Source organism: Salmo salar, chromosome ssa18, assembly GCF_905237065.1.
Source record: "Salmo salar chromosome ssa18, Ssal_v3.1, whole genome shotgun sequence".
NCBI lineage: Eukaryota > Metazoa > Chordata > Actinopteri > Salmoniformes > Salmonidae > Salmo > Salmo salar.
Window position 1 is genome coordinate 16,503,317 of NC_059459.1, and position 26,442 is coordinate 16,529,758.

At 43.0% G+C, this 26,442-nt stretch overlaps 2 protein-coding genes across 50 annotated transcripts in view; one reads left to right on the top strand and one right to left on the bottom strand.

The window, feature by feature from the left end:
- ndst2a (N-deacetylase/N-sulfotransferase (heparan glucosaminyl) 2a) overlaps positions 1–11,932 on the top strand; it is a 163,242-nt gene extending 151,310 nt beyond the window's left edge. For all 23 annotated transcript variants that reach the window (XM_045700779.1, XM_045700785.1, XM_045700786.1 and 20 more), the window contains 8 exons: positions 5,240–5,368; positions 5,617–5,799; positions 6,003–6,099; positions 6,227–6,350; positions 9,530–9,704; positions 10,120–10,290; positions 10,481–10,693; positions 10,834–11,932. In XM_045700779.1, the coding sequence (XP_045556735.1) occupies positions 5,240–5,368; positions 5,617–5,799; positions 6,003–6,099; positions 6,227–6,350; positions 9,530–9,704; positions 10,120–10,290; positions 10,481–10,693; positions 10,834–10,959 (1,218 nt within the window). In that variant the 3' untranslated portion in view covers positions 10,960–11,932. The remainder of the gene's footprint in view (positions 1–5,239; positions 5,369–5,616; positions 5,800–6,002; positions 6,100–6,226; positions 6,351–9,529; positions 9,705–10,119; positions 10,291–10,480; positions 10,694–10,833) is intronic.
- Positions 11,933–12,682: 750 nt separating this feature from the next.
- Positions 12,683–26,442, bottom strand: part of LOC106576966 (calcium/calmodulin-dependent protein kinase type II subunit gamma) — a 114,535-nt gene continuing 100,775 nt past the window's right edge. For 12 of the 27 annotated variants that reach the window (XM_045700795.1, XM_045700792.1, XM_045700797.1 and 9 more), the window contains 6 exons: positions 25,078–25,176; positions 20,924–21,058; positions 18,749–18,824; positions 18,497–18,591; positions 17,426–17,676; positions 12,683–16,608 (listed from right to left, as the gene is read on the bottom strand). In XM_045700795.1, coding sequence (XP_045556751.1) covers positions 17,444–17,676; positions 18,497–18,591; positions 18,749–18,824; positions 20,924–21,058; positions 25,078–25,176 — 638 coding nt within the window. In that variant the 3' untranslated portion in view covers positions 12,683–16,608; positions 17,426–17,443. Of the gene's footprint in view, positions 17,677–18,496; positions 18,592–18,748; positions 18,825–20,923; positions 21,059–25,077; positions 25,177–26,442 lie in introns of all 27 variants that reach the window. The other 15 variants (XM_045700808.1, XM_045700807.1, XM_014154574.2 and 12 more) reach the window with 4 other exon arrangements.

A 26,442-nucleotide genomic window follows, 5' to 3' on the forward strand; every position in this document is an offset into this window, starting at 1 on the left:
CTGAAACAAAGTAGCGCGTTTGGGTAGTGGCTGGTTACAGTACTGTGAGACTCAGGCTCATGCCCGCGTCGACCGAAAGCTTTGTTTTCTTTCCTCTGTTTAGCTAAATGGAGATTCCCGGTCGGAATATTATCGCTTTTCTATGAGAAAAATGGCATAAAAATGGATTTTAAACAGCGGTTGACATGCTTCGAAGTACGGTAATGGAATATTTAGATTTTTTTTGTCACGAATTGCGCCATGCGCACGACCCTGATTTACCATTTCGGATAGTTTCTGGAACGCACGAACAAAACGCCGCTATTCGGATATAACGATGGATTATTTTGGACTAAACCAACATTTGTTATTGAAGTAGCAGTCCTGGGAGTGCATTCTGACGAAGACAACAAAAGGCAATCAAACTTTTGTAATAGTAAATCTGATATTGGTGAGTGCTAAACTTGCCGGGTGTCTAAATAGCTAGCCCGTGATGGCTGGGCTATGTACTTAGAATATTGCAAAATGTGCTTTCACCAAAAAGCTATTTTAAAATCGGACATATCGAGTGCATAGAGGAGTTCTGTATGTATAATTCTTAAAATAATTGTTATGCTTTTTGTGAACGTTTATCGTGAGTAATTTAGTAAATTGTTAGTGAATTCGCCGGAAGTTTGCGGGGGGTATGCTAGTTCTGAACGTCACATGCTAATGTAAAAAGCTGGTTTTTGATATAAATATGAACTTGATTGAACAAAACATGCATGTATTGCATAACATAATGTCCTAGGGTTGTCATCTGATGAAGATCATCAAAGGTTAGTGCTGCATTTAGCTGTCTTCTGGGTTTTTGTGACATTATATGCTAGCTTGAAAAATGGGTGTCTGATTATTTCTGGCTTGGTACTCTGCTGACATAATCTAATGTTTTGCTTTCGTTGTAAAGCCTTTTTGAAATCGGACAGTGTGGTTAGATTAACGAGAGTCTTGTCTTTAAATAGCTGTAAAATAGTCATATGTTTGAGAAATTGAAGTAATAGGATTTTTAAGGTATTTGAAAATCGCGCCACTGGATTACACTGGCTGTTGCGTAGGTGGGACGAATTCGTCCCGCCTAGCCCAGAGAGGTTAACATGTATTTTTTTTCCACTGTCCTGTTTCGATACAGGTGCATGATAATGGTCCATTCTAAATCAAAACAGATTTCCCACATATGTTATTTAGTATATGTAAAGACAAGATTAAATCAAGAATAGTTTGATGGGTGACAATATTAGCCTATAACTTGTGAATTATACCCAGCATAAGAAACAATGCCTTTTTTTGTGACTTTTTCGAATCATAGTCACACGGGCCTATATGTTTTAATAAGGTTTGTATCACAACTAAAGTGGCCAAATAACTTCTTAAAATGTAAGCACATTAATCCGCTTTACAAGGGGTGTAGAGCCTAACTGGCATACATAAGTAGAGTGTGAGTTTCAAGTTTGGGGAAGATAATTTTCACCATAAAAATGCACCTTTCTAATATAAGCATTACATGCATAATTGCATTTCCATTAATGGAACATTTGCGCTTATAGCCTACTACCATGTGCACATTGCTGCGCTTATAATGTGAAGAAATAGCCTAATAGTTTATCAACATTTTAAGCTAAACGTTCTGATCTGTTGTATCAGCCACACTTTTTTTTATGCTAGTGGTTTTATTAATTTGGGATCTGTCGCATCCCACAACTGTCCCAGACTGTGTTTGGAATATTTATTTCTCGCACAGAATAGAATAGGCTGACTTTTGTACTATGGGGGCAGTAGATGGAAATAATAGGCTTGTGCTTTTGCTGTTCGTTATACCTACTCATCCTGTTGGCTGACAAAGTAAATGTGGACAGTTCTTCCAATATCTTCAATATGCACCTCGGAATTGGATAAGGATGGGCGTCATTGCGTCCCCAATGTGTCTGTCCTCTTCAAACCCCACCTCTTCAAGGAATACCTGGGATAGGATAAAGTAATCCTTCTAACCCCCCCTTAAAAGATTTAGATGCACTATTGTAAAGTGGTTGTTCCACTGGATATTATAAGGTGAATGCACCAACTTGTAAGTCGCTCTGGATAAGAGCGTCTGCTAAATGACTTAAATGTAAAATGTAAATGTAAATGTCTTCACTTGTAGCCTGTGAGAAAGACCCGATGACGTGCTGTAGTACACAGCACTAAGGGAGAAGTGCACAACAGCCACTGGCTGCAAAAGGCATGGATTTTTTTAGGGTGCATAATGGCCACACAAATGGGATGCCGTCGTGAAATTCTAGGCATTATCAAGTGCTTGTCAAACTGTGAATGAGTGACTGATGTAGTGTGTACAGCCTGTGCAAAAAAAAAACAAAGCAGAGCTCATCAATCAATCAATCAATCAAATGTATTTATAAAGCCCTTCTTACATCAGCTGATGTCACAATGTGCCGTACAGAAACCCAGCCTAAAACCCCAAACGGCAAGCAATGGAGGTGTAGAAGCACGGTGGCTAGGAAAAACTAGAAAGGCCAGAACCTAGGAAGGAACCTAGAGAGGAACCAGGCTATGAGGGGTGGCCAGTCCTCTTCTGGCTGTGCCTGGTGGAGATTATAACAGAACATGGGCAAGATGTTCAAATGTTCATAGATGACCAGCAGGGTCAAATAATAATAATCACAGTGGTTGTAGAGGGTGCAACGGGTCAGCACCTCAGTAGTAAATGTCAGTTGGCTTTTCATAGCCGATCATTCAGTGTATCTCTACCGCTCCTGCTGTCTCTACAGAGTTGAAAACAGCAGGTCTGGGACAGGTAACACGTCCTGTGAACAGGTCAGGGTTCCATAGCCACAGGCAGAACAGTTGAAACTGGAGCAGCAGCACGACAAGGTGGACTGGGGACAGCAGGGAGTCATCAGGCCAGGTATTCCTGAGGCATGGTCCTAGGGCTCAGGTCCTCCTAGAGAGAGAAAGGAAGAAAGAAGGAGAGAAAGAAAGAGAGAAAAAGAGAGGGAATTAGAGAGAGCATACTTAAATTCACACAGGACACCGGATAAGACGGGAAATACTCCAGATATAACAGACACCCGACACATAAACTATTGCAGCATAAATACTGGAGGCTGAGACAGGAGGGGTCGGGAGACACTGTGGCCCCGTCCGACGATACCCCCGGACAGGGCCAAACTGGCAGGATATAACCCCACCCACTTTGCCAAAGCACAGCCCCCACACCACTAGAGGGATATCAACCACCAACTTACCATCCTGAGACAAGGCTGAGTATAGCCCACAAAGATCTCCCCCACGGCACAACCCACGGGGGGTACCAACCCGGACAGGAAGATCACGTCAGTTACTCAACCCACTCAAGTGACGCACCTCTCCTAGGGACAGCATGGTAGAACACCAGTAGGCCAGTGACTCAGCCCCTGTAATAGGGTTAGAGGCAGAGAATCCCAGTGGAGAGAGGGGAACCGGCCAGGCAGAGACAGCAAGGGCGGTTCGTTGCTCCATTGCCTTTCCGTTCACCTTCACACTCCTGGGCCAGACTACACTCAATCATAGGACCTACTGAAGAGATGAGTCTTCAATAAAGACAAAGATTGAGACCGAGTCTGCGTCTCTCACATGGATAGGCAGACCATTCCATAAAAATTGAGCTCTATTGGAGAAAGCCCTGCCTCCAGCTGTTTGCTTAGAAATTCTAGGGACAGTAAGGAGGCCTGTGCCTTGTGACTGTATCGTACGTGTAGGTATGTACGGCAGGACCAAATCAGAAAGATAGGTAGGAGCAAGCCCATGTAATGCTTTGTAAGTTAGCAGTAAAACCTTGAAATCAGCCCTTGCCTTAACAGGAAGCCAGTGTAGAGAGGCTAGCACTGGAGTAATATGATCACATTTTTGGGTTCTAGTCAAGATTCTAGCAGCCGTGTTTAGCACTAACTGAAGTTGATTTAGTGCTTTATCCGGGTAGCCGGAAAGTAGAGCATTGCAGTAGTCTAACCTAGAAGTGACAAAAGTATGGATTTTGTCACTTCTAGGAGACAAAACTCATGCCTTTCAAGCAACTTTTCCCCAAATCATTAGTCACATCATCCAGCCTTACAATATATTAAAAATCAAAACATATGGCCCAACGTTTGTAGAACTAAAGTTACATTAATAACTCTAAATTAAGCATATAGGAGTACCTACTAGGCTACCTGGGGCGTCAGGTAGCCTAGTGGTTAGAGCGTTGGGCCAGTAACCGAAAGGTTGCTAGATCGAATCCCCGAGCTGACAAGGTAAAAATCTGTCGTTCTGCCCCTGAACAAGGCAGTGTTCCCCGGTAGGCTGTCATTGTAAATAAGAATTTGTTCTTAACTGACTTGCCTAGTTAAATATAGTTTTATTAATTTATTTCTAAGCAAATCTTGTCTGCTAAATGAACTAGTGTGGCCCACAGCCATTTGGCATAGCCACATCAGGACCTAACATAAGGACAACTCAGAGTATGCTATTCTGGTCTTCTGAAATAGGCTACATTTTCTTCATATCGTGCTTTAGACATGTTCAAAATAAATAATGGCTTTATTGTGAAGGTGTAGGCTATGTTACATGGATTTATTCAACTTTTTAAAATGTAAATGTTCCAAAGGTCAGCATCAGTGGCATGTAGGCTGTGGCTGTGTGGAAGCCAGGAGTGTTTGTTAATTAACGGTCAATTACCGTGAGACCGACAGTTATTTGCTTGACAATCACCGGCTGACGAAGTTTTCGTGACCGCCACAGCCCTAGCTCGTGTCTCCCCTAATCTCGAGAAGGATCATTCTCCCCACCAGATCACATACCGGCCTGTCTCGGCCAAAGATAGATGTCATTATCCAAGCAAATTTGATAAAGTTTGAGGTAGGTTTTTTAAATTGATGCTTTGGCCACAAATACGAGTTTAAGACGTCAACAACATTATTTGGGTATAAGTTGTCTGAATATTAACTTTTAAAAGTGAGATTTTCACTCTACAGTTATTTTAAACTTCAATTGAAGTCAAATTGTCACTTCATCTCTCATTGACGTCAATGACAAAATGAAAATATGACTTAATCAGAAGTTAGGATTTGCCCCTCAGTGCTTAATGAGCGCACTCAAGGGCTTAGAGTTTTTACAAAGGTGCAAAGGCCCTATTCATTAATAAAGTGGAGAGAAGGAAGAGAAAGTTGGTTATTTGGATGTATTTTTGACAGTTTCCCTTCTGTCTCTGCAGGTGTTACCCAGACAGACATGTGGCCTCTTCACTCACACTATCTTCTATAACGAGTACCCAGGAGGCTCCAAAGAGCTGGACAAGAGCATCAGGGGAGGAGAGCTGTTCCTCACCGTCCTCCTCAACCCTGTAAGTTCTAGTCCACTCTGGAGATACTCTGCCTGTCATTACTGGAGCTGCTACCCTCTTCAGGTCGCTGCTCTATATGACTGGAAGAATCTTAACTTGGAAAATGGAATTCTAACTTAAATTTTTGTGTAAATCACGCATCGATGTCAATCTGTGCTACAATTGCAGGTGCCTCACAAGTTGGGATTTAGCCCTGTAAACAGTGAAAAGTCTCACTTCCCTCCTCTGACCCCCCCCCCCCCCCCCAGATCAGCATCTTCATGACCCACCTGTCTAACTATGGGAACGACCGGCTGGGCCTGTACACCTTTGAGTCCCTGGTGAAGTTTGTTCAGTGTTGGACCAACCTGCGGCTGCAGACCCTGCCCCCCACGCAGCTGGCTGACAAATACTTCCAGATCTTCCCTGAGGAGAGGGACCCCCTCTGGCAGGTTAGGGAACTGCAATTATTATTATAGACATGATAGTACATCGGTTGTTCGTTACTGTTTCCTATTTTAGATATGTACTGTTTTCATGAGATTCTTATAATAAAGTTTGGCCTATCAATTTATTTGAGTTTGCAATGAAATGACTTACTGATGAGCTATATGTATTGGTGACCCTAACCTAACCCCTCTCTATTTGGCCTCAGAACCCATGTCAGGACAAGAGGCATAAAGACATCTGGTCGAAGGAAAAGACCTGTGATAGACTACCCAGGTTCTTGGTCGTAGGCCCACAGAAAACAGGTGAGACCCTGTGGCCAGCCATTCTTCTCCTACATAACCTCTCTTGGCCAGAATGTGTAGCACGATGGCGTTTGTGGTGGTGAGTTTCAGTCTAACCAAAAGTGTATATATGTATGTGTTATTTCAGGCACCACAGCCCTGCATTCATTCCTGAGCCTCCACCCTGCCATCACCAGTAGCTTCCCCAGTCCTGCCACCTTTGAGGAGATCCAGTTCTTTAGCGGACCCAACTACGACAACGGCATTGACTGGTAAGACAACATTACTGCCCATTCTTTAACTTTTTGAGGCTAGCGTCCCACCCACCTTGCAGCCAGTGAAAAATCAGAGCGCCAAATTCGAAAACAACAAAATGTCATAATTCAAATTTCTCAAACATACAACTATTTTACACCATTTTATAGATAAACATCTCCTTAACCTCTTGGGGCTAGGTGGGACGCTAGCGTGCCACCTGTGGTGCACTCCATCAACAGCAGGTGCATTTCAAGAGCGGCAAATTTGAATCCAAATAAATGTCAAAATTCAAATTTTTCAAAAATACAACTATGTTACACCATTTGAAAGATAAACATCTCCTTAATCTAACCACGTTTTACGATTTCAAAAAGGTTTTACGGCGAAAGCATAAATTTAGAGTATGTTAGGACAGTACATTTACAAGAGTTGTGTGTAATGTTTTGTCAAGTCAAAGACAGGGTCACCAAAACCATAAAACCAGCTAAAATGATACACTAACCTTTTACAATCTCCATCAGATGACACTCCTAGGACATTATGTTAGACAATGCATGCATTTTTAGTTCTATCAAGTTCATATTTATATACAAAAACAGCGTTTTACTATGGCATTGATGTTGAGGAAATCGTTTCCCTCCAATAACCCGGCAGTCAAGTCAGCGTCACAAATTAAATAATTAAAATTAGAAAACATTGGTAAAATATTATATTGTCATTTAAAGAATTATAGATTTACATCTTTTGAACGCAATCAACTTGCCAGATTTAAAAATAACCTTACTGGGAAATCACACTTTGCAATAATCTGAGCACTGTGCCCAGAAAAATACGCGTTGCGATACAGACTAGACGTCATGTTGGGGAGATCTAAAATCGAAAATACTATGTAAATAATCCATTACCTTTGATTCTCTTCATCAGATGTCACTTCCAGGTATCACAGGTCCATAACGAATGTAGTTTTGTTCAAAAAAGCTCATCATTTATGTCCAAAAATCTCCGTCTCGTTAGCACATGATGTAAGCCAGCCGGACTTCTCGTCATGAACGAGGGGAAAAAATATATTTCCGTTCGTTCAAACATGTCAAACGTTGTATAGCATAAATCATTAGGGCCTTTTTTAACCAGAACATGAATAATATTCAAGGTGGACGAATGCATAGCCTTTTATAACGTATTGGAACGAGGGTACCCAACATGAAGTAGCGCGCCAGGTGTCTAATGGGACATCACCGTTCCATGGCTCTTGTTCGGTCAGATCTCCCTCCAGAAGACTCAAAACACTTTGTAAAGGCTGGTGACATCTAGTGGAAGCAATAGGAAGTGCCAAAATATTCCTAAACCCCTGTGTTTTTCAATGGGATAGGTTTAAAATCAATACAACACATCAGGTATCCACTTCCTGTCAGAAAATGTCTCAGGGTTTTGCCTGCCAAATGAGTTCTGTTATACTCACAGACACCATTCAAACAGTTTTGGAAACTTTAGAGTGTTTTCTATCCATATATAATAAGTATATGCATATTCTAGTTACTGGGTAGGATTAGTAACCAGATTAAATCGGGTACATTTTTTTTATCCAGACGTGCAAATGCTGCCCCCTAGACCCAACAGGTTAATCCAACCACGTTGTCCGATTTCAAAAAGGCTTTACGGCAAAAGCATAAAGTTAGATAATGTTAGGACAGTACATAGACAAAACATTACACACAGCCATTTTCAATGCAAGGACAAGCGTCACCAAAAGCAGAAAACCAGCTAAAATTATGCACTAACCTTTGACAATCTTCATCAGATGACACTCCTAGGACATTATGTTAGACAATACATGCATTTTTTGTTCTATCAAGTTCATATTTATATCCAAAAACAGCATTTTACATTGGCGCGTGACGTTCAGAAAATGTATTTCCCCCAAAACTACCGGTGAATCAGCACAACAATTTACAAAAATACTCATTATAAACGTTGATAAAATATTAAACTGTTATTCAAAGAATTATAGATTAACATCTCCTGAATGCAACCGCATTGACAGATTTCAAAATAACTTTACTGGGAAAGCACACTTTGCAATAATCTGAGTACTGCGCTCAGAAAAATACATCAGGCAATTACAGATACCTGCCATTTTGGAGTCATCTAAATGCATAAATAGCATTAGAAATATTCACTTACCTTTAATAATCTTCATCAGAAGGCACTTCCAGGAATCCCAGGTCCACAATAAATGTTGTTTTGTTCGATAAAGTTCATAATTTATGTCCAAATAACTCCATGTTGTTTGCGCGTTCAGTAAGCTACTCAAAATGTAGGACGCGCGAGGAAAATGTCTCGACGAAAAGTCAAAAAAAGTTCTGTTTACGTTCATTCAAACATGTCAAACATTGTAAAGCATCAATCTTTAGGGCCGTTAGAACGTGAAAATTCAGTAATATTCCAACCGGACGATTCCATTGTCTTGAAAAACTTTTTGGAACAGAGCTACCTACTCACGTGAATGCGCGCCAATGAACTGATGTCCTTCCCTGGGTCACCAACTTCCCAGCCTTCTTGTTCGGTCTCTGTTCATCATAGACGCCTCAAACAACTTTCTAAAGACTGTTGACATCTAGTGGAAGCATTAGGAAGTGCAAAATGAACCCTAACTCACTGTGTGTTCGATTCGAGTGACTTGAAAAAACTACAGCCACCAGATTTTCATTTCCTGGTTGTATTTTTCTCAGGTTTTTGCCTGCCATATGAGTTCTGTTCTACTCACAGACACCATTCAAACAGTTTTAGAAACTTCAGAGTGTTTTCTATCTAAATCTACTAATAATATGCAAATATTTGACTCTGGGCCCGATTATTAGGCCGTTTACTCTGGGCACGCTTTTCATCCAAAATCGAAAATACTGCCCCCTATACCTTGACAGGTTAAACACTATAATGAAGCCTGTAGCCACCTCACCTCAACATTGCCTCTAAGTAGTTCCTTCATGCTTACTTGTAGTTTAGTCTTCCTCCATATTGCTCTCTTATCTAGTCCTCTCGTATCAGTGAGAATGTATAACAGTATGGTCTATTTGGTCCTAGGTGGAAAGGGACATGGCGCAGGAAGCCATTCAAAGTTATTGGGACTTTTTATGTCATAAGCTCTCCCCTGGCCCTCAGTAAACCAAACTGCTCTCCCCCCTCCTCTCTTCAGGTACATGGACTTCTTCCCCTTCCCATCGAATGTCAGCACAGACTTCATGTTTGAGAAAAGTGCCAACTACTTTGACACGGAGGTAGCCCCTAAGAGAGCGGCGGCCCTGCTGTCCCGGGCTAAGATCCTGGCTGTGCTCATCAACCCAGTGGACCGCGCCTACTCCTGGTACCAGGTGGGTCTATCACACTACACAGATCAGGTTTACCAATGTTCAGGATCAGCTCTAACTACCTCAGCCATAATATGAACCATTAGGGTCATGAAATATAAACTGTTCCCAGACCATTTTGACCGTTAAGTGACCACACATGCTGAAGATACTGCTGGATGTAGAGTCATCTGTTTTTATTTTAGCTTCACCTGTGAGGTTTATTTGCTTGTAGGCCATTATTGTAAATAAGAATTTGTTCTTAACTGACTTGCCCAGTTAAATATAATAATTATTCTCGTTATTTGCTTGTAGTTACTTTAACAAGCAAGGGAGGTCAAAGTTATCTTGTTACTTGATCCCGCTGAATCCTGACCTCTGATAACCTTTGACTCATGATGGCTGACCTTTGACCTATCCCATGTGTGTGACCCTGCAGCACCAGCGGGCTCATCAGGACCCAATGGCCATCAACCACACATTCCAGGAGGTGGTGACAGCGGGGCCTGCCTCCCCCCGAGAGCTGATCATCCTGCAGAGACGCTGCCTTAAACCTGGGGCCTACGCCACCCACCTGGAGCGCTGGCTCCACCACTACCAGCCCAGCCAGGTAACACTTTACTGGACATACACATTTACATACACAAACATACTATACGACCACAGCTAGATAATGAAAACAACAGGAGACGCCCCCAATCACCAATTCAAAATCATCCATTCAGTATTTTCCTTGCTTGATCATGGCAGTAGCACCTGTGTGAAGGCCAGAATGTGAGAGGTGTGATTCCTGTTTCCAGGTGCACATAGTGGACGGGTCCCAGCTGCGTTCCAACCCTGCCCTGGTCATGGAGGGCATCCAGAGGTTCCTGGGGGTTACACCCATCTTCAACTACACCCAGGCTCTGACGTACGATGAAAGTAAAGGGTTCTGGTGCCAGAGGGTGGAAGGTGGACGACCCAAGTGTCTTGGCAAGAGTAAAGGCAGGAAATACCCTGACATGACCCCGGAGGTACAGTGACACACACAACATTATCCCGTTGCCAGCGTGCCATGATGCATTTTGTTTCACTTCTGTCTAACATGTAATTATGTCTAAACAAGTGCCTCATACAGTCCTTACCTGACTGTTCTCTGCTGTGTGCATTACAGTCGCGTGCCTTCCTGACGGAGCATTACCGGGAGCACAACATGGAGCTGCTGAGGCTGCTGAACCGGCTGGGCCAGCCCCTGCCCGCCTGGCTGAGAGAGGAGCTGCAGAGCTCCAGCTGGAGCTGAGAGTGGAACCACAGTCTGGAATGGAGCACTGCCCCACCCGGCCTGGCCCGGGGGGAGAGGGCCCTGTTCACCCACACCAGTCACTACAGAGGGTGAATGAGGTGAGAGGGCGGGAGGACAGCCCCCTATCAGGACAATGGACTCCGAAACACCACTGTAACAACCAAACCTCATGGGTGGAATAACCTCTAATAAGGGAGTTAATGAGTTGGACTGGAACACCTTGCAGTCGCACACATCGTCTTCATCCAGAAAGTAGAGGACTTGTATAAGCCTGCAGACGGTTAGACTGACTGACGCCAGGGTCTGGTAGACTGAGATGGGGTGGGGGAGGTCTAATGTCACCCCACTATTTAACAGGAACTGACCTCACAGGATATCCTGTGGCCCTGTAGCGCATGAATGAGCTCGGCAACATACGTGGTCACAAGATCACACACACACACACACTTCTCATTTCTTCAGAAGAATGATTGTAAAACGTTGTACATTTTAAATCTGTTGTATATTTTGGGGGGGGAGGGAGAATGTGACAGAATAGACATTGACTAAATGAGACAGCGTACTGTAGTGCTCTGGACAGAGGCTTGTGCCGTAGGATGGATGTGGGGTATTAATCACATGCCACAGCTCCTCCAGACTCTCTGTGCATTCCACTACCCCAGAGCTGAGGCCATTGGAGGACATTCTGACAAACAAACTGTCTACTAAAGGCCCCACAAGTCTACAGAGAAACCACACACTTTAACATGCACTTTCCCCGACTCACATAGGTACCCAGCCAGTTTAGAGCTGCGTAGAGAGGAGGATGAGCTAGAGGGAGATGGAAAAAGACAGGGTCTCTGTCTCTCTGCCTGTGACTGTCCGTCTTAACAGGAGCTGCTGTCTTGTTTTGTTTTGTGTTTATTTTGTAAAAACTACAAAACAAAGACCAACGCTGTATCATCTCTAATAAACTCAAGAGAGGTTGGAATGGATTGTTTATTTATAAAAAAAAATGTACCCACAGCTTGTGCATGTCTGTCAATGCAGGAGCCACTGTCTTTTACACATCTGATGCTGTCTACAGAAGACTGGAATGGAAATGGCAGTGCCTCCAGTGTTTGACGGACAGGAGACTAGAGGTACATATTATAGTCGGCAGTACAGTAATTCTACTCTTCGGGAAGGCATCTTTTCAATAGATTATTCCACTGGGTCTATCATTTATGTAAGTGATAAAGTCAGAGAAGCCGGTGTTTGGAGACTATATTGGCACGGGTGTTAGGCTCGGGCCGGCAAACCGTGCCAATATCTCCTCCAAACACCGGCTTCGAGGGCATTGTCACTTAACTATCTCGCATGACGAATCTGTGAAACCTGTTAAATGTTAGATCATGTTCATTATTCACGGTCCAGTGTTAACAAGGGACTTGACCACAATCTCCAAAGTCCCTTAGCTGGATAGGCTCCAGTAACGGTGTGTGGGTAAAATCACTGGGGACGACAAGCCCCCATCCAAAAATAAGCCATATTACAACCAATGTGTTACTTTACTCTGTATTGGTTTGACACAGACAAGATCCATTTCTATCCTGGATGGATGGATGGACTAGCACACACTTACATGAAAATGAAAAAACTGACCACTTATGTTGAAATGTAATTTTAATGAAATACTTCTCAGATTGTTTCAATAATAACAAAGCTATGATGATCTACTAACATTCAAACAAACACTTGATCGTTTAAGTCATGGTTTTATTTATTATATGGTCATGCAAAAATCCAGCATCCAAATGAAAACGGAGTATAGTCATATGTACCCTTAGTATATGATTACAATGCAGTAAATTTACCTTTTTTTATTTAATTTTTTTAACTTTTTTTTAAACGTGATATCACTTAATTTCAATATTTGAGACGGAGACATTTTCATTGACCTTGAGGATGCAAGTAACATATAGATTTCCATTTCTTAATCAAGTAAACACAGACAGTGAAAAATATTACCAGAAAGTAGACATGCATATTTCTTTCTCTTGTAAAACTGCATATATAGTTGTTAAAGTGTGTGGCTTTTAATGTATTTTTCAGTATTTTGTTTTTGTAAGTATATCAAGGCTCTCGTCCTGTCCTGCTAGCTAGTTAGGTAGGCTATAGTATAATCCAAGGTTAACTATCCTTCCCTCAATAACTATTTCTCTCCTCTTCTTCCCTTTGAATTATTTTGAAGAGTTGACGTAAACCGCATGGTAGTTCTCATTCCCATGGCTGTGTGAACACCGACGCAATGAATGGAAGCATCAGGCCCAGTGGGAGAGAGAGAGAGGCCAGTGCCCACAGCACAAAGTCAGGAAAAACTATTTGAGCCAAAAACAACATCACACAGTTCAGTACTGTATACATTGCATTATGGTGCAAAAGGGGAACAGTTTCATGGCATGGCAGATATGTCACAACGCGCAGTAGGGTGGGCAGGTGTGAGCAATGATATGAACACAGCACAGGTTTTGTTTTAACGTGTTTCATTCAACATGTTTTGATATCATTTTTTATGACCAAGAGTCTCATCGGTAGGTTGTTGTCTTTTCGGTGCCCGGCCTTCCACAGGTTCTATGGAACGCCAGTACTATGGAGCTGCTTAGCACAGAAATGAAGGGGTTAACAGCAAGCTTCACCCCTCTGGCAGTACAAAGTCACAAGTTGCTACAACACAGTGAAAAACAGTGTTCCAATGTTTTACCATTATCACAAAGATATGTTTTTAAAGGGAGATTGTTTTTAGTGTGTATTTTTGTGTGTCTCATAACAAACATATAAACGCAACAATTTCAAATATTTTGCTGAGTTACAGTTCATAGAAGGAAATCAGTCAATTGAAATAAATAAATTAGGCTCTAATCTATGGATTTCACATGACCGGGCAAGGGCACAGCCATGGGTGTGCCTGGGAGAGCATAGACCCACCCACTGGAAGCCATGCCCAGCCAATCAGTGTTCTTTCCCCACAAAAGGGCTTTATTACAGACAAAAATACTCCTCAGAAGCACCCCCCCCCCCTCCCGTTAATGGCAACCCCCTCAATCCCTCAGGTGAAGAAGCCGGATGTGGAGGGCTGGCGTGGTTACAAGTGGTCTGCGGTTGTGAGGCCGGTTGGATGTACTACCAAAGTCTCTAAAATGATGTTATGCTAGAGAAATGAACATTACATTTTCTGGCAACAGCTCTGGTGGACAGTCCTGCAGTCAGCATGCCCAATGTTCCCTTCTAGCATGCTCCCTCAACATTGTGTTATGTGACAAAACTGCACATTTTAGAGTGACTGTTTATTGTCCCCAGCACAAGGTGCACCTGTGTAAGGATCATGCTGTTTAATCACCTGTCAGGTGCATGGATTATCTTGGCAAAGGAGAAATGCTCACTAACAGGGATGTAAACAAATTTGTGCTAAAAATTTCAGATATTTAAGCTTTTTGTGAGTGTGGAACATTTCTGGGATCTTTTATTTCAGCTCATGAAACATGGGACCAACACTGTACATGTTGCGTTTATATTTTTGTTCAGTGTATATATATTCAAATAGAATTTGCATTGGGAGTGCACTGTGTTTGTGTTGATTCCACATATGTGTATTGTGGGAATTGGGTTGGAGAGGGGAGGCTTGGGTGTGATTGGCTAGCTGCCAGAGCCCCAACCCCCACCTCAACTGCCTCCGCATATTTACAGCTCCAATCTCAAAAATAAATGGATTATTCATAATAATACCAACAGTACAAACACTAACATCTAGAACAGTTGAAACAACAGAACAACTGAAACCAGGATAAAGGGACCAATCCATTGATTGCCTTAAGCGTGGCCCCCAGATCCACCTCCCGGCCCATCCCCAGCCAGCTGTTCGACATGCCACCACCAGCCACTGGCCAACTCAACACCCCACTTTACAGCATTTTCATTTTCACATGCTTTTAGTGCCAATGACTTTACAGAGAGGTATGGCAAGCGAAGACGGACAATATACAATGTTCGAGAACAGGACAGGGACCAGAACAAGAGACAGGCAAAGGGTGATATCACACTGAGTGGCGCTAATAGAAAGCTGATTAGCAGGGTCGCTAACTACAGAAACACAGGTAGAGACCCCAGGAGTAAGTGAGCTTAACCTGAAGTTGCAGAAACGTTCATCCGGGGAGTGAACATAACAGCATTGAGTCTCAAGTTTGTGCAACAGTACCGGCCATTTTAGATTTTATTACACGTTTCCATATTTCCCCAAAAATGTTTTATCAAACCAGAGTAGAAAACAATAGGAAGGAGAGGTGTACGAGCATTCAGAGTTTGTGGTTTTGGGGTCTCCGTAGAGAATAGTAGGAGTGGGCTTGATTGTGTCGTGTGCCCTCTAGTGGCCAAAAGGAAGAAGGCAAACTCGGCACACTGAACCAATGGTAGTGTTCTGCAACTTCAGGTTGTGCTGGTCAGGAGAATGTGGCCTGGAGCTGGAGGAGCAGGCTGGTCTACATACCCAAAGGGCACAGCACAGTGACCTGGATTTTGGGCCTTGTGTGAGCATGCATGTGTGCATATACACTGGGGATCTCAAAGCGCAAAAGAGCCTGAAAAGGGAGCTATAGGGACATGAGAACACACCGTCACTCTCACACACGCATCCAAACCCTGAAAGTAAAGTCTTTCTCCTTTATAAATATGTATGTATACATTACTATATTAAATAAAGTCCCCATAAAAAAAAAATCTTCACACACAAAATACTTTCAAATACAGCATCATTCAGGGGATAAAAATGAAGAGGTCCACAATAACACATCAGAATACAAAAAAAAGAGAGTCCCTTCTGCAATGCACCCGACCCATAAAAAGATAACATCTACATTAAAACAATGTCTTCAATTTTGATATTACTGCAAGTAACAATTTAGAGCTTGGTTCAATTCGTATCGTGGAAGTTCAGCACTATAACGCGTTTGAAATTTAAAGGCAATGTGCTCACGTTCGTGGAGACTGCATTCACGGCAAACGCTGCATCGGTCAGCTCAATCAGAAAAATGACCTTTAAATTTCAATCGCGCCATAGCGCTGAACCGGCGATACGGATTGAATCAAGCTTATCGTTTTTCAGAAATGTTCCCTTCTAGCATTTGTTTGCATCCAACAAAAGAAATAATTAGATATGTTAACTGTGAAACAAACAAAACAAAAAAACAACCACCACAAAAATTAGGGTGTGCTCCTTTTTCTATTTTTTTTATATAAAATTCACATTTATTTTCTTTAATCATTACTACCATACCTGCTGATTAAATGTGAAGGTTTTTTGATAATTTTTTACATATGTTAATACTTTAAACACCTTTCAAAACTGCAAAAAATATGGATCCATGGAAAAATAACAAGACAGCGCCCCCCTGTGGGCGTCAGAAGCATGCACCGTCCGGGGGGCAGGGCTTCGGCCACAGCCGGCCCCCAACATATAGCTAGGGTTGGACTGAATTGGTGGTGGTGTTGTCAGTCGGTCGGCTTTAAAATATTTTATTTTGTTATATTTTCCCCTTAGATTTTAAACTTCCAAGCGGTCTCTTCTGGCAGGGCTCTTGGCGCCAATCCGACCACTGAGAAAATGCTCCAATCGGCTTCAGAATTCAGGCAAAGCTGAGAGAAAAGGAGAGAGAGTGGTAGGGAGGGCACAGGACAGCCTGTCAAGAGTGTGTATATTTCCAAACTATTCCTGAGTTTACATAACTTTATACACTGAGTATACAAAACATTAAGAACACCTGCTCTTTCCATGACAGACTGACCAGGTGAAAGCTATGATCCCTTATTGATGTCACTTGTTAAATCCACTTCAATCAGTGTAGATGAAGGGGAGGAGACAGGTTAAAGAAGGATTTTTAAGCCTTGAGGCAATTGAGACATGGATTGGGTATGTGTGCCATTCAGAGTGTGAATGGGTAAGACAAAATATTTAAGTGCCTTTGAATGGGGTATGGCAGTAGGTGGCAGGCGCACCAGTTTGTGTCAAGAACTGCAATGTTGCTAGGATTTTCACGCTCAACAGTTTCCCATGTATATCAAGAATGGTCCACCACCCAAAGGACATCCAGCCAACTTGACACAACTGTGGGAAGCATTGGAGTCAACATGGGCCAGCATCCCTGGGGAACACTTTCGACACCTTGGGGGGGGGCAACTCAATATTACTCAGTACATACAGCACTTAGACCTCTTTGCAACAGGTGGCACATAAGATCACACATACGGTCCCTTCGGAAAGTATTCAAACCCCTTGACTTTATTAATCAATTTTAGAATAAGGCTGTAAAGTAACAAAATGTGGAAAAAGTCAAGGGGTCTGAATACTTTCCAAAGGTACTGTACATCAACACAAATATATGTACAGTATCAGCACATGTATGTGAGGGAGAGCACAGACAGACCCTAGAGTAAAGCTCTCTGCAGTCAGCACCTGTGTCTGATAAAAGGTTCACTGGAGAGGTGCGGCAGGCGCGCCTGAACAGTGGAAATGCACGTTGAGCCACTTGGCATCGCGGCGGTGCCACACGCGGGTCTCTTCTGACTGGCAGGAACGCGGGCGTCCCTGGCTGTCGATGTACTGGGTCAGGCGGATGTAGGCGATGCAGGCCGCGTCCTCCCCGATCAGGTGCACATGGGGGTTCAGGATGGTGGTGTGGACCGGCTTACTGTTCTTACTTAACACTACATGGGAGACAGGGACACACAGTCATCCAGTTACATGAGTTGGTGTTTAAATGGACTTCGTCCTTGATTAGATTCAAATAGAGAAAGACCTACCAGGCCTTTAGGGTAAAATTGTGTGCTCAGTGACTTACCTGGTAAATAAATACCACAATGAACACATTAACAGTTGGATCACATACATATATGCTTCAACAAAATGAAAACATGTCAAAATTCCAATAGCGGTGTGTTTTCATTCAAATACGTTTTGGTTTCTCTTTGTCCAAATCTAGGAAGATTTTAACCCACTTAATGCCACCATTTTGTAAAGCCCTAATAATTAGTGATTCATTTACATTTGGCCCTCAGGTGTAAGGTCAACCCTGTAACATGAACTGAACTCTTGTTTTAATATGGTAAAACTATCCCTTTAATACATTTTGTTTTTTACAGTTGATCTGGTTCTACTCTTTTTGGCCATTTTCTGGTCTTTGTATTGGAAAACTGAGCGCGTTGAGCATACCACGCCAACTGTGTTACCCATAGATAGGCTAGACATTTTTTAACAAGTAAAAATTCCCCCTCCGTGTTGCACACAAGCTTACATTCCCCCTGTCACAAGGGGAGTTTGGCCTGATTTAAGGTAACATCTTTAACCCTGTCACTTTAATGGCCACTTTTCTAGTCTTTTTTTTACCTAAGACATGTTTTATGAAGTTGAACTTGTGCTCTTTACGACAAAATAAAGTGAAAGTTATTTTTGACCAAATTACACTACCCAAAAGGCACCATTTGTGGAATGACAATGTCTAGTTCCCTGTTGATAAGAGATGCTTACAGTTCTCAAAGTAGAACTTGTGGAAGTCCATGCCCTCCACCAGGTTTCCCAAAGCCTCGGGTTCAAACGAGGTTAGTCCGGGGTCACAGATTCTCCTGGAGGAGAAATCAGACACATCATCAACATCTTAGGTACCAAATGAACAGGGCCTACTCTAGTAACGACCAGGGAAAACAGCAGGGTTAGGGTTATTCAGTTTTAAACCAGGAGGTATGAAATGTATGCGCGTACACAATCTGTATGTAAACTCACGTGTAAGCCTCAAAGTCTCCGTTGTTGATGGCCTCAATCAGCTGCTCAGTAATCTTGATGATCTCCTGTTTGCGTGCTGAAATCCGGTGAACGATAGAAAGATGGCCAGATGGGATTAGAGAGACCCTAAGAGTGCTCCGGTCAGAAATACTTGAAGATCAGCATGCAGACCCCCTCCCACCCATGCTTCACCTAGCTCACTAGCCCTTTCCTGTATGGTACTGATTGCAGACTGCACTCACAATGCCATCAATGCCTATTGTTGTTTGGTTGTACAAAGACACAGCGGCACTACTGGGGACCACCAATCTCATAAAAACTACCCTAACAGGCCCCAACTCAGCTGCAGTCCAGCTCCCTTTCCATTCGAATAGTCTGCCCTACCCAAAGCACCTGGCAATGTTTGATTTTTTGAACAGTTTCACTTCCCTGAATCTCAAGTGCATGGAAACAGTTTCTAATTCTCCTAGGTAACTTCAGATGTGCTGATGTTTTTGTTCTATAATTCCTGGTCTAAACCTCAACTATGTCTACAACTCCATCCTCAACACTCATCAGACAAGTGACACACAAACCAACTGGGCTCACTGAAATGTCATCTGGAAGGGTGACACACAGATAGCCCACTATGCCTGACAGCCTGCCAGCAGAGTCGAGAAATTCCACACAGCACACAATCCAGTTTATACATATACAAAGTACCAGTCAAAAGTTTGGACACATATACTCATATTTGAGATTCTTCAAAGTAGCCACCCTTTGCCTTGATGACAGCTTTGCACACTCTTGGCATTCTCTCAACCAGCTTCATGAGGAATGCTTTTCCAACAGTCTTGAAGGAGTTCCCACATATGCTGAGCACTTGTTGGCTGCTTTTCCTTCACTCTGTGGTCCAACTCATCCCAAACCATCTCAATTGGGTTGAGGTCAGGTGATTGTGGAGGCCAGGTAATCTAACACTCCTTCTTGCTCAAATAGCCCTTACACAGCCTGGAGGTGTGTTTTGGATCATTGTCCTGTTGAAAAACAAATGATAGTCCCACTAAGCGCAAACCAGATGAGATGGCGTATTGCAGCAGAATGCTGTGGTAGCCATGCTGGTTAAGTGTGCCTTGAATTCTAAATAAATCACTGACAGTCACCAGCAAAGCACCATCACACCTCCTCCATGCTTCACGGTGGGAACCACACCGATGATCCATTCACCTACTCTGGGTCTCACAAAGACACGGCGGTTGGAACCAAAAATCTCAAATTTGGACTCATCAGACCAAAGGACAGATTTCCACCGGTCTAATGTCCATTGCACGTGTTTTTTGGCCCAAACAAGTCTCTTATTATTATTGGTGTCCTTTAGTAGTGGCTTCTTTGCAGCAATTCCACCATGAAGGCCTGATTCACGCAGTCTCCTCTGAACAGTTGATGTTGAGATGTGTCTGTTACTTGAACTCTGTGAAGCATTTATTTGGGCTGCAATCTGAGGTGCAGTTAACTCTAATGAACTTATCCTCTGCAGCAGAGGTAACTCTGGGTATTCCTTTCCTGTGGTGGTCCTCATGAGAGCCAGTTTCATCATAGCGCTTCATAGTTTTTGCGACTGCACTGAAATGTTCCTGATTGACTGACCTTCATGTGTTAAAGTAATGATGGACTGTCATTTCTCTTTGCTGATTTGAGCAGTTCTTGCCATAATATGGACTTGGTCTTTTACCAAATAGGGCTAACTTCTGTATACAACTCCTACCTTGTCACAACACAACTGATTGGCTCAAACGGTTAAAATGAACTTTTAACAAGGCACACCTGTTAATTGAAATGCATTCCAGGTGAGTACTATCAACCTCATGAAGCTGGTTGAGAGAATGCCAAAGATGTCATCAAAGCAAATGGTGGTTACTTTAAAGAATATCAAATGTAAAACATATTCTGATTTGTTTAACACTTTTTTGGTTACTACATGATTCCATATGTGTTATTTCATAGTTTTAATATCTTCACTATTATTCTACAATGTATAAAATAGTAAAAATTAAGAAGAAAAACCCTGGAATGGTACTATATATATATATATAACTGCGAGCACACCTCTGTTCATATTCCCACAGGAATTATGAACTGGCAAAAAGCAGCTCAAGCCTGGCTTTATAGAAGCTGCCTCAGGGCTGTCTAACTTACTCAGCTGCACGTTGCTGCCCCCTGGGGCCACGGAGGGTGGCGCAGGCAGAGCTTGCTCTAAGTCAGGACAGGAGCTATGACCTGAACTTTTCCAATTAGCAAAAGTGTGCTTAGCATCGTCATGCAGTGGGGCAGCTGGAAGACAACATGACAACAGCAACAAAATGGCAACCATGTAAGCGATCAAATCAGACAAAAACACTGATAGGACAACAAGACCCGTTTTCTCAAACTGGAATAATGTGCACACAAATGGAAGTTGTTACATAGTCTGTATAAGTTAACAAATAACTTCACACAGGTCTGAGAGGAGCACAATGCCCATATGCAATTGAGTTATATAAAAGATATGTTACATAAAAACCAAACTTAGAAGGACATCCGCACACTAATAACAACTTAGATATACCAATGTGCATAGCGTCACACAGACGGACAGAGGGGACACCAGTGAACACTGACAGCAGAAGATGAAGACACCGGCCTCATGGCCAGCAGGGGGCAGCAGTCAAGCACTAAACCCAGTTACAGGCCAGAACAGAGGAGGATACTGCCTGAGTGAGGAAGTAGAAGAGTACAGACAGACAGAGACACCTCAGGGACAGGGGTGGCTGTTTAGTGAGCAGACGACCGGAGCAGGCCAGTCTAGGGGTGGATCTCAATTGATCTCAAAAGTCTACAATGCCTTCATCTCTTCAGAGACCTGATGAGGGATTTGCTGCTGTCTGACCAGTAGGAAAAGGAGAGAATGCCTTTAGGCTTATTGAAATCCAGCCTGTGTCTAGTCCAGCTTGTTGTCTGTCTACGGTCTGCTCAGCTGTCAGGCTGGGTGTCCGTGTCAGGGCCATGGGGAGAGATAAATCAATTAAAAGGCCAGTGAGCCTCAGAAGGTCAGCATTATTTATTCTCTCTGTCAGAGAAAGGAGGGGAAGAGAAAAAGAGGAAGACGTAATGTGTGGGAGAGGAACGGACACTGGGTCCCAGATACAAGTTCTCACTTCAATGAGTAGGGAAAGCCAACAGTAAGCGCATGTCAGTGCAAAACAGTGTCTATACACAGCACGTGAGCACAGCATGGTAACGTTTCTGTCATAGCAAAGCGGATACGGGACATGCTTTTGGCAAGGTCTGAGAGGGACTGGAACAGGCTGAGTGATAGATAGGACAGCTGAGTAGCGTCAGTCTGATGAGCTGACACAGAGCTAAGCAGGAGATGTGAGACACACATTTTAAAATGTCACACACTGAGACGCAGGAGTCGCACCCAGTCCAATCACTCAGCAGTAATCTGGAAACGTTTAATGGTGAAATATTTTTGCTATTACATTTTTTGGATCCCTAAATCACTGTCCGTGTCCGAATACCCGTACTTGCGTTCTAAATAGTAGGAATTTTGGATATGCATGTATGTAAAATCTTTTCAAATTAAATATGCTTTAAATGTTAGGATTTCATACTTATTTTCCAAATGGCCGGAATCTACGCAATTGCGAATTAGATTACTCATTCAGTAGGATGAGCCTAGTATGCTGACATTTGTTGCATTTGCTTTTACTAAAACAGTATGTTCTAAATAGTATGTACTATTAGTACACAGTATGCAGTTTAAATAGGTAGTAGGCAAGCCAGATTTTGGACTCAGCCATTGGCTAATGACTGTCCAAATTAATATTGTCTTAGTATGCATTTGTCTGGAATACTTTGATAAAAATGATTGGTGATTGTAATAATTAGTTCATTTTTTTGTGGGTGGGCAAGTGAAATTCATGTGCACAAACAAACAGAAGATCCTGCAGCTAATATAACTATTGAAGATAGTGAGGGGGACCTTGTACAGTATGTCCCATTCTAAGACTTTATAACTATTGAAGATAGTGAGGGGGACCTTGTACAGTATGTCCCATTCGAGACAGTCTTCAGCTGGATACAATCCGTATCGCCGAAGTTCTAGCACTGTAGCGTGCTTGAAATGTAAAGGTTATTTCCGATTGAGCCGACATATGCAGCGTTTACCATGAATGCAGTCTCCGCTAAAGTGGGAACATTGCCGTTAAATGTCAATCGGGCTACAACACGGAACTACAGCACTACGGATTGAATCTAGACCCTAATATTAATGGAGGAACAGTATGATGGGGACAGTCTTAGGGAGACAGTATTATTTGGACAGTATGATGGGGACAGTCTTAGGGGAGACAGTATTATGGGGACAGTATTATGGGGACAGTCTTAGGGGAGACAGTATTATGGGGACAGTATGATGGGGACAGTCTTAGGGAGACAGTATTATGGGGACAGTATGATGGGGACAGTATTATGGGGACAGTATGATGGGGACAGTCTTAGGGAGACAGTATTATGGGGACAGTCTTAGGGAGACAGTATTATGGGGACAGTATGATGGGGACAGTCTTAGGGAGACAGTATTATGGGGACAGTATGATGGGGACAGTCTTAGGGAGACAGTATTATTGGGACAGTATGATGGGGACAGTCTTAGGGAGACAGTATTATGGGGACAGTATGATGGGGACAGTCTTAGGGGGACAGTATGATGGGGACAGTCTTAGGGGAGACAGTATTATGGGGACAGTATTATGGGGACAGTCTTAGGGGAGACAGTATTATGGGGACAGTATGATGGGGACAGTCTTAGGGAGACAGTATTATGGGGACAGTATGATGGGGACAGTATTATTTGGACAGTATTATGGGGACAGTCTTAGGGAGACAGTATTATTGGGACAGTATGATGGGGACAGTCTTAGGGAGACAGTATTATGGGGACAGTATGATGGGGACAGTCTTAGGGGGACAGTATGATGGGGACAGTCTTAGGGGAAGATATTGTGGGGACAGTATTATGGGGACAGTCTTAGGGGAGACAGTATTATGGGGACAGTATGATGGGGACAGTCTTAGGGAGACAGTATTATGGGGACAGTATGATGGGGACAGTATTATGGGGACAGTATGATGGGGACAGTCTTAGGGAGACAGTATTATGGGGACAGTCTTAGGGAGACAGTATTATGGGGACAGTATTATTGGGACAGTCTTAGGGGAGACAGTATTATGGGGACAGTCTTAGGGAGACAGTATTATGGGGACAGTCTTAGGGAGACAGTATTATGGGGACAGTATTATTGGGACAGTATGATGGAGACAGTATTATGGGGACAGTATTATTGGGACAGTCTTAGGGGGACAGTATGATGGGGACAGTCTTATGGGGACAGTATTATTGGGACAGTCTTAGGGGGACAGTATGATGGGGACAGTCTTAGGGAGACAGTCTTATGGGGACAGTCTTAGGGAGACAGTATTATGGGGACAGTCTTAGGGAGACAGTATTATGGGGACAGTCTTAGGGAGACAGTATTATGGGGACAGTCTTAGGGAGACAGTATTATGGGGACAGTCTTAGGGAGACAGTATGATGGGGACAGTCTTAGGGAGACAGTCTTATGGGGACAGTCTTAGGGAGACAGTATTATGGGGACAGTCTTAGGGAGACAGTATGATGGGGACAGTCTTAGGGAGACAGTATTATGGGGACAGTCTTAGGGAGACAGTATTATGGGGACAGTATGATGGGGACAGTCTTAGGGAGACAGTATTATGGGGACAGTATTATTGGGACAGTCTTAGGGGGACAGTATGATGGGGACAGTCTTAGGGAGACAGTATTATGGGGACAGTATTATTGGGACAGTCTTAGGGAGACAGTATTATTGGGACAGTCTTAGGGAGACAGTATTATGGGGACAGTATAATTGGGACAGTCTTAGGGGGACAGTATTATTGGGACAGTCTTAGGGGGACAGTATGATGGGGACAGTCTTAGGGAGACAGTCTTATGGGGACAGTATTATTGGGACAGTCTTAGGGGGACAGTATGATGGAGACAGTCTTATGGGGACAGTATTATTGGGACAGTCTTAGGGGGACAGTATTATAGGGACAGTATTATGGGGACAGTATTATGGGGACAGTCTTAGGGGGACAATATTATGGGGACAGTATTATGGGGACAGACAGCCTCAGGGGAACAATATAAATGAGTTTATAAATTAATAAATGACAATATAAATGAGGGAACGGACAGAAAGGTCAGAGTTGCGAGGAGAGGGGTGGTACTGCTGCTGACTTACAGGTGGGTGGGCAGTGAGGGGGCTGAGCCTGGGTCTGTTCCTCACTGGCACTGCACTGGCTGACCATTGCGCTGTCTGCGCTAGACCCGCATGCAGACACTGCCCCCACCGCAACACACACACACACACGCCAGAGAGAGACACAGGAGGATCAGGCACAGTTCTGTACACTACTATTTTACCAAGAGAAAACAGTACACCCCCAACCCGACCATACACTAGCAAAACCCGCCACACGTTATATATCCCACTACCTCCGTACACAGAGACACACAGGGAGGGGTGTGTGAGTCTCCATCACAACTAGCCAGAGAAACATGGGAGTGAGACCACACTGTACACACACCTCACAAATCAGAAGTCACCACAGTGTTACATGTTCAATATCTGACACGCAACGTTAACTCCCTATTTTACATTCCAGCTGTGCCGATCTCCTCGGAGGAGAGTGTGTATAGCCACTTGGCCTGCACTCAGTATCCATGTCCCAACCGCAGCTCTCCACAGCACTCTTTTTGAGACGACATCAGTGCTGAGAGCCACGGAGACCCATACGGTCATACAGCTCCACTGTGGAGGAGACAAGAGGGTTCCAATCTGTCACTCCAACTTTCTGCTTCTCTTTTCTCTCCTACAACATACTGTAAACTGCAGTGCCTTCAGAAAGTACTCACACCCCTTAACCTTTTCCACATTTTGTTGTGTTACAAAGTGGGATGTAAAGTAAGGATTTAATTGTCATCTTTTTGTCAACGATCTACATAAAATACTCTGTAGTGTCAAAGAGGAATAAAAATTCTAATGATGGTAAAAAAATGTAATAAATGTAAAACATGAGAAATCAACCGCCCGAGTCAATACATGTTAGAATCACTGTAGAACAAATACAATACATGTTAGAATCACTGTAGAACAAAAAGAAGTTGATGCTGGCTTGTAAATAATGCCTTAACAGCCTTTGTGCAAAAAACTTTCAGAAGTAATCAAAGCAACTCTCATGTAGTGGAAAAATGAAAAAGCCTTTCATGTATTACGGCTTATGCGTGGCAAGAATTAAAGAAACACTGAATGCAACACCACAAAATAAATGCAACATCATAAAAGTAAAAAACTGTGTACACATGAGCCCGTTACCAAATGTATGTAAGAATGGAGAATAAAAAAATGAAGAACAAAAAAAGAAATAAACCTCAAACCAATTGACTGGGACCCCCGAAACCAAGAGGCAGCCACGGCTAAGGAACATCATGAAACGTAAATAGAGCATCATTGAAAGTGATCCTACTCTGTGCGATGTGTTTACATTTACATTTACATTTAAGTCATTTAGCAGACGCTCTTATCCAGAGCGACTTACAAATTGGT